The sequence below is a fragment of the Neophocaena asiaeorientalis genome, unplaced genomic scaffold (assembly GCF_003031525.2).
Source record: "Neophocaena asiaeorientalis asiaeorientalis breed wild unplaced genomic scaffold, Neophocaena_asiaeorientalis_V1.1 scaffold241, whole genome shotgun sequence".
NCBI classification, from domain to species: domain Eukaryota; kingdom Metazoa; phylum Chordata; class Mammalia; order Artiodactyla; family Phocoenidae; genus Neophocaena; species Neophocaena asiaeorientalis.
Genome location: NW_020172287.1, coordinates 781,873 through 790,693, shown reverse-complemented (window position 1 = coordinate 790,693; position 8,821 = coordinate 781,873). Strand labels below are relative to the sequence as shown.

General features: G+C 59.4%; 2 protein-coding genes across 5 annotated transcripts in view; one reads left to right on the top strand and one right to left on the bottom strand.

Moving 5' to 3' along the window:
• The first annotated feature begins 1,563 nt into the window (after positions 1-1,563).
• LTC4S (leukotriene C4 synthase) lies at positions 1,564-4,407 on the top strand. Of its 2 annotated transcripts, none has more exons than XM_024764996.1 (5): positions 1,564-1,708; positions 3,506-3,605; positions 3,711-3,781; positions 3,871-3,952; positions 4,287-4,407. In XM_024764996.1, exons 1-5 carry the CDS (start codon positions 1,651-1,653, stop codon positions 4,387-4,389), a joined length of 414 nt encoding a protein of 137 aa, XP_024620764.1. In that variant the 5' UTR covers positions 1,564-1,650; the 3' UTR covers positions 4,390-4,407. The 2 variants fall into 2 exon arrangements, with proteins under 2 accessions (XP_024620764.1, XP_024620759.1); XM_024764991.1 differs by having other exon boundaries at positions 4,184-4,401.
• Positions 4,408-5,391: 984 nt separating this feature from the next.
• Positions 5,392-8,821, bottom strand: part of MGAT4B (alpha-1,3-mannosyl-glycoprotein 4-beta-N-acetylglucosaminyltransferase B) — a 10,027-nt gene continuing 6,597 nt past the window's right edge. For 2 of the 3 annotated variants that reach the window (XM_024765274.1, XM_024765266.1), the window contains exons 6-15: positions 8,477-8,590; positions 8,171-8,246; positions 7,928-8,042; positions 7,435-7,565; positions 7,152-7,259; positions 6,838-7,031; positions 6,338-6,416; positions 6,168-6,255; positions 5,976-6,088; positions 5,392-5,871 (exon numbers count right to left, since the gene is read on the bottom strand). In XM_024765274.1, the coding sequence (XP_024621042.1) occupies positions 5,848-5,871; positions 5,976-6,088; positions 6,168-6,255; positions 6,338-6,416; positions 6,838-7,031; positions 7,152-7,259; positions 7,435-7,565; positions 7,928-8,042; positions 8,171-8,246; positions 8,477-8,590 (1,042 nt within the window). In that variant the 3' untranslated portion in view covers positions 5,392-5,847. The remainder of the gene's footprint in view (positions 5,872-5,975; positions 6,089-6,167; positions 6,256-6,337; positions 6,417-6,837; positions 7,032-7,151; positions 7,260-7,434; positions 7,566-7,927; positions 8,043-8,170; positions 8,247-8,476; positions 8,591-8,821) is intronic. The other variant, XM_024765283.1, reaches the window with a different exon arrangement.

Sequence of the window (8,821 nt, the reverse complement as noted above, 5' to 3'; positions counted from 1 at the left end):
GGTGTCTGTGGACTTATTATGATTTTAGGCAGCCTCTCTGCTAATGGATGGGGCTGTGTTCCTTTCTTGCTAGTTGTTTGCCATAGGGTGTCCAGCACTGTAGCTTGCTGGTTGTTGAGTGAAGCTGGGTGCTGGTGTTGAGATGGAGATCTCTGGGAGATTTTTGCCGTTTGATATTATGTGGAGCTGGGAGGTCTCTTGTGGACCAGTGTCCTGAAGTTGGCTCTCCCACCTCAGAGGCACAGCACTGACTCCTGGCTGCAGCACTAAGAGGCTTTCATCCACACAGCTCAGAATAAAAGGGAGAAAAAGTAGAAAGGAAGAAGAAAGAAAGAAAGAAAGAAAGAAGAAAGAAAGAAAGGAAGAAAGAAAGAAAGGAAGGAAGGAAGGAAGGAAGGAAGAAAGAAAGAAAGAAAGAAAGAAAGAAAGGAAGAAAGAAAGAAAGGAGGGAGGGAGGAAGGGAGGCAGAAAGGAAGGAAGGAGGGAGAAAGGAAGGAAGGAGGGAAGGAAGGAAAGAAAGAAAGAAGATAAAAGAAAGTTATTAAAATAAAAAATAATTATTAAGAAAAAAAATTTTTAAGAAAAAAAAAAGACGGATGGATAGAGCCCTAGGACAAATGGTGGAAGCAAAGCTATACAGACAAAATCTCACACAGAAGCATACACATACACACAAAAAGAGGAAAAGGGGAAAAAATCATAAATCTTGCTCTCAAAGTCCACCTCCTCAATTTGGGATGATTTGTTGTCTATTCATATATTCCACAGATGCAGGGTACATCAAGTTGATTGTGCAGATTTAATCCGCTGCTTCTGAGGCTGCTGGGAGAGATTTCCCTTTCTCTTCTTTGTTCTCACAGCTCCAGGGGCTCAGTTTTGGATTTGGCCCCGCTTCTGCGTGTAGGTCGCTGGAGGGCGTCTGTTCTTCGCTCAGACAGGACGGGGTTAAAGGAGCAGCTGCTTCGGGGACTCTGGCTCACTCAGGCCGGGGGGAGGGAAGGGTACGGAGTGCGGGGCGAGCCTGTGGTGGCAGAGGCCGCCAGGACGTTGCACCAGCCTGAGGCACACCATGCATTTTCCCGGGGAAGTTGTCCCTGGATCCCGCGACCCTGGCAGTGGCGGGCTGCACAGGCTCCCCGGAAGGGGGGTGTGGATAGTGACCTGTGCTCGCACACAGGTGGCGGCACAGCAGCCTTAGCGTCTCATGCCCGTCTCTGTGGTCCGCGCTGTTAGCCGCGGGTCTCTGGAGCTCCTTTAAGCAGCGCTCTTAATCCCCTCTCCTCGCGCACCAGGAAACGAAGAGGGAAGAAAAAGTCTCTTGCCTCTTAGGCAGGTCCAGACTTTTCCCCGGACTCCCTCCCGGCTAGCCGTGGTGCACTAACCCCCTGCAGGCTGTGTTCACGGATTCTTAACACTGCACCACCAGGGAAGCTCTGGCCCTGGTTTCCTCTTGCTCAGCCTGACCAGGCTCCCCAGGTCTCTGAAGCAATGGTCACGCCCCCTTCCCCAACCCCCTCCACTGAGAAGGGGCGGGGAGAGCGGGCCACTCTTCCTCTCCTGGGCCAGCCTCTGAGCAGCAGCCAAGGGTGATAAGAGCCCCACAGCAAGCCCTCTCAGAGTCCAGCCTGGCCCGACAGAGCCACCGGCACCATGAAGGACGAAGTGGCTCTTCTGGCCACTGTCACCCTCCTGGGAGTCTTGCTGCAAGGTGGGCTGGCTTCTGCTCTGGCAATGGGTGGGCTTCGGACCCCTGCAGTCTGCCTTCTGCCCTCTAGGCACTGGGGAGGTGCTGGGGTCCAGGCCCAGGTGAGGGACAGCCCAGACTCCTGGTATGAAAGCTCTTCTGGCCCCCACCAGAGGGCTGAGGGGCTTGCATTTTCCCCAAGTGGGGAGGGGGAAGCCCTGGAGGGGTGTCTGCAGGGCAAACTGTGAAACCCTGGGCAGGGACCAAGGCTGAGAGGTACCCAACCTAGGGAATGGGCAGCGAAATGGAAAATGGCCCCTGAGGAACAACTGAGGTAGGCATGTGGGCTGCCTGGCTTGGGGTTGGAGGGTGGCACCTCAGCCAGCATAAAGAACCCTGGAGGAGGGCAGGGGCTTTCAGGGAGCAGGTGGGGCATCCAGCTATGTTGGGCTCTAGGACCTGAGCAGGGGGGCAGGGTGCCAGGATGAATGGGTGTTCTGATGGTGAGTACAGAAGTGGGACAGCCATGGGCTTGATGCAGCCCTACTCCAGCTGATCCCTGCCCTCCCCAGCGGTCCCCTCTCTGGGTGTCCCAGTGGGAGGGCCCCATCCCCTGGGCCTGCCTTCAAAGTCACCCTCTCTATGCTGGAACCATGTGGAGCTAGACAGGGTTGAAACCTGCTTTTTGGTCCCCAAAGGTGCCTGCTTGGTGCCCTTCTCAGACAAGCCCTAGAGACACATTCCTGGGGTAGATATTCTGGCTTTGGAGGACACCATTGCCTCACACTGTATGGGCTAGGACAAGACACAGCCTGGGGCAGGGGCCCTGGAATGGCTGAGCAGACAGGCTGACTTGATCTCCAGCCATACCAGTAAGCTTGGCCCTCAGCCCCTCCTCACATACGCTGTGCTGGCAAGGCTACCCTTGGTATCCACAGTGCACATTTTGTTGGGATATGTCTGCAGAGGGCCTGGCACCAAGGGCACCAGGGCCATGGGACTTGCAGGAAGATAGTTGGAGACACCCAGTACTGGGACTGTTTGTGTGGTGGGCACCTGGCCTCAGGCAAAGAGAAGGGCTCCTGTGCACTCAGACCCTCAAGGGCCAGCCCACCCTCTGTACCCACCCATGTTGGAAGGGAGAGGGGCAGAGCCCTGGTGGCTTGGGGTTGGACTAGAATAGTCCCAGCCGTAACCACCTGGGGGCAGAGGAGAGGGTGTCTGTCAGATTGAGGCAGAGCCTGAACAGAGAAACTGAGGCAGGAACCCACACCAGTTTGGAGGCACAGCGACCCAGGCTTGGTCGGGAGGTCCCTCCTGGTGAGCTCTGTGGGTGGCGGAGCAGGGACAGTTGGTCACAGAGTGTGTGATCCTCTGTACCTGGAAGGATGTAGCCAACTCTGCTCTTAGGTGTGGCACTTCCATTCCAGGAATCTGGGCCAAAGTCCAGGCCTAGAGGATGGGACAAAGCCCAGGCCTAGAGGATGGGAGTTGGACATTTGCCTGTGTTTTGCAAGTGAAATGATTCAGGAGCAAAGTCCTGCGGGCAGGTGTCCTGTGACGTGTCATCCCTTCCCCTACACTCACTGGGCTGGACAGGGCCTCTCAGAGCCCCAGGCGGGCACCCTGCCCTCCCCACTGAGTGTCGTGGACACAGGGCAAGCTCGAAGAGCAGGGGCCGGCGGTCCCCTTGGTCGGGCTTTTAAAGGGGAGTCGTGACGAGCAGGGTGTGGAGCTGGGAAAAGAAAAGCGCGGCCAGACTGGAGGCGGGGCCGGGAGTCTGGGTGCCAGATCTGACTCCGGCAACACCTCCTCCCCCAGCCTACTTCTCGCTGCAGGTGATCTCGGCGCGCAGGACCTTCCACGTGTCTCCGCCGCTCACCACCGGCCCGCCGGAGTTCGAGCGCATCTACCGAGCCCAGTGAGGCGCGGTGGGAGGGCGCGGGGCAGGGAGCTAGGCAGCCCCGGGCGGTCAGGCTTGGAGGCCCCAAGCCGGCGCCCTCATGCCGCTCCTCCCCCACCGCAGAGTGAACTGCAGCGAGTATTTCCCGCTGTTCCTCGCCACGCTCTGGGTCGCCGGCATCTTCTTTCACGAAGGTCTGAGAGCGGGCCAGGGGCGCACGCACTAGAGCCCCGGGGGTCCCCGCATCAGTGGGCTCACCCCACCCCGCCCTCCCCTTTCCCAGGGGCGGCAGCACTGTGTGGCCTGGTATACCTGTTCGCGCGCCTCCGCTACTTTCAGGGCTACGCGAGATCTGCGCAGCAAAGGTGAGAACCGGGGCGGGGCCCCCGGGAGGTCCACCGGGGCGGGGAAAGGTGGCTTGGCTTGTGGGCAGGGTCTTGACGGCAGAGGCCGCAAGCGGATGCCGGGCGGGACCAGGAGACTGGTTGGAGGCGGTTCCCTTTTGGGGGCAGGTGGGCGGGCCCTGGTGGAGGCGGGCCGTAGGGTTGGGGTGGGGCCATTGCCCCCGCCCCGCCCCCGCTGAGCACTGCCCGCAGGCTGGGCCCGCTGTACGCGAGCGCGCGCGCGCTCTGGCTTCTTGTGGTGTTGGCGGCGCTTGGCCTACTCGCCCACTTCCTCCCGGCCGCGCTCCTCGGACAGTTCCGGAAACTGCTGCAGAAGGCCTGAGACGGAGGACGCCGGGTGGGCGGAGCCTCCTGGAGGACGGGGGAGGGTGCTCGCCCCCATCCCAGACTCTCATTAAAGCGTGATCTCGAGTGCACTGTCTGGGTCGGAGTGGGTTGCGCACTGTGCGTTGTAGAGCTTGGAGGGGCCTAGCTTCAGGCCACAGCAGTCTGTCGGGCTGCGGAAGGAAAGAGGCCTCTCTCGGGCAGGGGCTCGATCGGGCCCTGGGTCCGGTCCTCTCCCGCCCTGCTCCCCCACGCTGCTAGTCACACATCCTTTCCCGCCGGGGCTCCCCCCACGGCTCCTCCTCCCTGCGGTCAGCTCTTTCCTCGCCTGTCCCCCTCCTATGAGGCCTGCCTCTCCACTGACCCTCAGCCGCCCTATTCCTCATACCCTGGACTTCACAGCCGATACGAGGGGCTTTTTTTGGGTCGGTACTCGGTTACCGGCATCTAGAACAATGCAGGGTTCAGGGCAACCTGTTGCGGCCCGCAGAGAACGACGATGAACTTAATCAATGTAGTTTTAAGAGGCGCTCTCCAGTAAACGTCCTAGTGTCTCGGGGGACCAGATCTGGGGAAGTCCTGCTGGCCGGGAAGAGTCCCTAAAAAGGTGACTTTTAGCTGAGCAGGCAGAGGAGCTTTCAAAGCAGGGCAAAAATAAAGGCCCTGAGATGGATGGGAGAACCTAAAATGAGTCACAGACTGGGGACAGGAGCAGAGCCTTGGAGACGGTGGAAAAGGTGGGACTGACTGAGACCCAGGAAGGAGTGGGAGGAGGAGGTGGGGGGATGCCTTTGGTGAGAGGCGGCTGCAGGCACTTGGGGAGGTATGATGGGCGCTAGGGGGCGCGCTCCATGGAGGGTTATCACGGAAGCGGGGGCGGTTTGGGGGCGTGGACCCAGATTCCGCACCAGCTCCATCAGGGAGTTACCGGCCGGGCGGCCGGGACCCTCCCAGAGAATGCGGCCGGGACCCTCCCAGAGAATGCGAGCGAGGTCCTGCGGAACTGCGCGGAGGGCGGGGTCGCCGGGTGGTATCGCTGAGCGGCTAGGCGCCAGGCTGTGAGCTCGGAGCAGGCACACACTTCATTAACCCTTTATTACAAGGAGCGCTCTTATAGAAGTATATGTGGACTTAACGTGAAAAAAATCAAATGTATCCAAGAATAAAAAACACAGCACATAAAGTAGTATATGCATTCCAGTGTTCGCGCGGAGACAGTGGGCGCCCAGGAAAAGGCTCTTCTATAAAGGCCTGGCTCAAGGGGGCCAGGGTGCGAACGGTTCCGGGCGGCGCGGACCGGCCTCAGGCACAGTGTGGGGGCCTCCTGCCTCTTCCCCGCGGCCGGCGGGCGGGGCAGCACCAGTTCCTGGGGCCTCCGGGCCAGCGGCCACCCCAGGCCAATGGAGTGGGGTGCCAGGCAGAACCCCTCAGACTGGGGTGGCCAGGCCTGGCCCTCCGGGGGCAGCGGCGACGACATCCCAGGTCTCGTGGGCTTCAGGGCCAGCCAAAACGCACCCTCAGAAGCCCTTGGCTTAGTCAGCCTTTTTCAGGAAGATCTGGAAGAGCAGGGCTCAGTGTCAGCTGGGTCTCAGAGAGCAGCCCTGGTCTAGCTATTTGGTACAGCTCCCCATTCCCTGTACCCAGCCCTGCCCTATATCACCTCACTCAGAATGACCCACACCGGCGAGTCTGTCTGGATGGAGAGGCGCAGTGCTTCCAGGGGGCCAAAGGCTGGGTCCACTTCTCCCTGTGCCACACCCTTGTAGAAAGAGCCTGGGGGAGTGCAGCAATGAGAGGTTGTCCCAAGACTCCTGCCTCTCCCCTCACCTCCACTTGACTGCCCCTCACTCACCGATCTGGAGGTAGCCATCAGAGCTCCGAGGGTACTGGAGAGTGGCTGAACGGCCCTCCTGCAGGGCCTCCTTGTCTGACTGGAGGTTCTGGGGACAAAATCAAGGGGCTGAAGCCAGTGGCTGTGGAAGGGGCAGGCCTCAGTGCACACCCACCTGCTACTACACTCACATCAAAGGGCAGCACCTCCACAGATGTGTTGAAGAGCTTGTCCTCTGGGTGCTCAATGTTCCCACTTCGGAAGAAGAACCTGTGGCCAGACAGGCCTGTGAGCTGCTGCAGGGGTGGGGCACTGCCCAGGCACACTACCCAGCAGAGAAAGGCCAGGCCTGGGCTAGGAGTGCAGTAGGTGGGCCCTGAGGTACTGGGTGAGGCTGGGCACCACCCGGGGCAGCCGTTGGACTGTGCAAGGCAACCAGGGCCTTACTTGTAAGGACAATGGTGATGGGCAATGTCACTGAGCTCCTGTGGGCACTGTTGGACTTAGTCTTTACAAAGTGACTACTGTTCTGAGCCCCACTTTTCAGATAAGAAAACTTAATAAGGTTAAGTAGTTTGCAGGGGTGGGTCACAGAGGGAAATCTGCAGGTTCAGAAATTTGTGGTGAGGCCTCTACCCTGGTAGCCACCCTGCCCCTCCCCCAAGGTGGACCTGTGGGCGCTGGCACTGACCGCTCCAGTCGCAGTGGCTGGAAGAAGCGGAAGCGGATGAAGTCCCCTGCAGCAGGCGTGAAGGCCCAGAAGAAATCCTCGCGCAGGTAGGCCTTCTCCAGGGTGAAGTGCTGGTATGTCTTGAGGCTCGTGCTCACTTCCGCTGGCGGGTTCACATGCTCCTTCCGCAGTGCCTGCTTCCCAAAGTCCTTGTCCTACAGTGGAGGAGGGACAATGGTGTTAGGGTGGGCCCTGGACTTGCCCTGCTACCTCCTTGTCCAACCTCAGCCCAGGCTCTGCTGTACTCAACTAGGCTTGAGTGTGGCACTGCCCACCTTCAGTTTCTGGATCTTGCCCGCCAGTGAGGAGTGAGTGCCCACATGCTGGAAGAGGGATGGCTTGAAGCGGATCCGCAGGTTGGCCTTCTGCCGGTCACAGTGCTTCTGTGGAGGGAGGGTGACACACGCTAGGGCTCAACTCAACTCTACCTCTGAAGACAGAAACTCCTCCAGCCAGCAGCGCAGTCTCCTCCTGTCAGGTGCATGGTCACCGACACAGTCCCTACTGGAGGCTGCTTGCTCCACTGCCCCCTCTCGCCTCTGTGCAGGTTCTGCTCACCGCATCCTTCTCAGGATTGCAGACCTTCACCCACAGAATATGGTCCAGGAGCCAGTCGATGGGCTTGTCCCGGTAGAACATGAGGATGAACTCCACAATGACGCTCAAGTCCAGTGACTTGAACATCTTCCCTGGGGGTGGGATTGGAGGGAAAGGGGTGCTGAGTAGGCATCTCTGCCCTGCCCTACTTCCTCTTAGTCCCTGTGGGGGACTCTGGGAAGGGTCCCACAGCAAAACCTCTGGCTGGCTGCAGGCAGGTGCAGGTAACAAGAGAGCAGACGGGATGGTGAACCCAAACATCCCGATGCAGAGGGCAGGCAGGAACAGGCCAGGTGGGGCTGCAGCGGGCACTCCAGGCAAAGGCTCAGAGCACGACACTGCATGGTACTAGGGCTCGGAACAGGGCGTGGGACTGAGATGATGACAGAGGCAGAAGTGGGCTGGATGTAGATATTTTGGTTAGGTCAGCGGGGCAGGGAGGGGGGTGGCACACCAATGAAGCCCAGCTGGGAGAACTCCAGGATCATCCAGTCCTCTGAGGGCTGCTGGAGTGCGAAGTTCTTCATGGTGCTCAGGTAGTTGGGCTTGGCTATGATGTCATCCTCCAGCTGCACAGTGGTGGGTAGGTAGAAGGGGGCCGGGACTCAGGATGGGCACAGGGGCAGGGCAGGGCTTGCCACCCACGCCCATCCAGGGTCCAGGGGGAAAAGGGACAGAGTAGGGTCTCAGTGCTCACCTGCACGTAGTAAATGCCTTTGGACTGCGCATACATCATGAGGAAGCAGTAATCAAGGTTCTGTTTGGTCCTCCACCTGTGGGCCAGGGGCAGGGGCCTCAAGAGCTCAGACCCCCTCCACCTCCAATGTGGCTACCACAGAGGCCACTGAGTGGGTAGGAGACCCCCACCCCCCCATGCAGGGGTCCTCCAATGGAACAATGGAGGCACTGCAGGGAAGTGCCCAGGACTCATACACCCACAGACTAGGTTCTTAGCACAGGTGGGCAGGTGCTGGGGGCACAGGGAGGTGGGTAGTGCTAGTACCTGACTCTCTCCTTGGGGTCCCCAAAGGACTCTCGGAGGCGGGAGAAGTCAGGGTAGAAGTGGGGAGAAGGGGAGATGACCTCTAGGAGCCCAGAATGGATCTCTGTAGGGAACCTGGGGGACAGGAAGGCCCAGTGAGTGTACAGCCTCCAGGGACTGGAGCAGGGACAGAGCTGAGCTAGCTAGACCCCGTCCTTTTCTTAAGGCCCACCAGGCAGACATCCCCTGACACCACACCCATCCTACTGAGGCACTGAGGCTCCAGAGGGGTTGGGTCATCTCTACATGCCCACCCCCTTTCATCAAGAAGGGAAGCACCCTTTCCCACAGAGGGATGGCGCATCT

Coding starts and splice junctions, on each gene's coding strand:
- LTC4S (XM_024764991.1), top strand. CDS start 1,651: ATGAAGGACGAAGTGGCTCTTCTGGCCACTGTCACCCTCCTGGGAGTC. Junction 1,709..3,505: donor CCTGGGAGTCTTGCTGCAAG/GTGGGCTGGCTT, acceptor CTCCTCCCCCAG/CCTACTTCTCGCTGCAGGTG. Junction 3,953..4,183: donor GCGAGATCTGCGCAGCAAAG/GTGAGAACCGGG, acceptor CACTGCCCGCAG/GCTGGGCCCGCTGTACGCGA.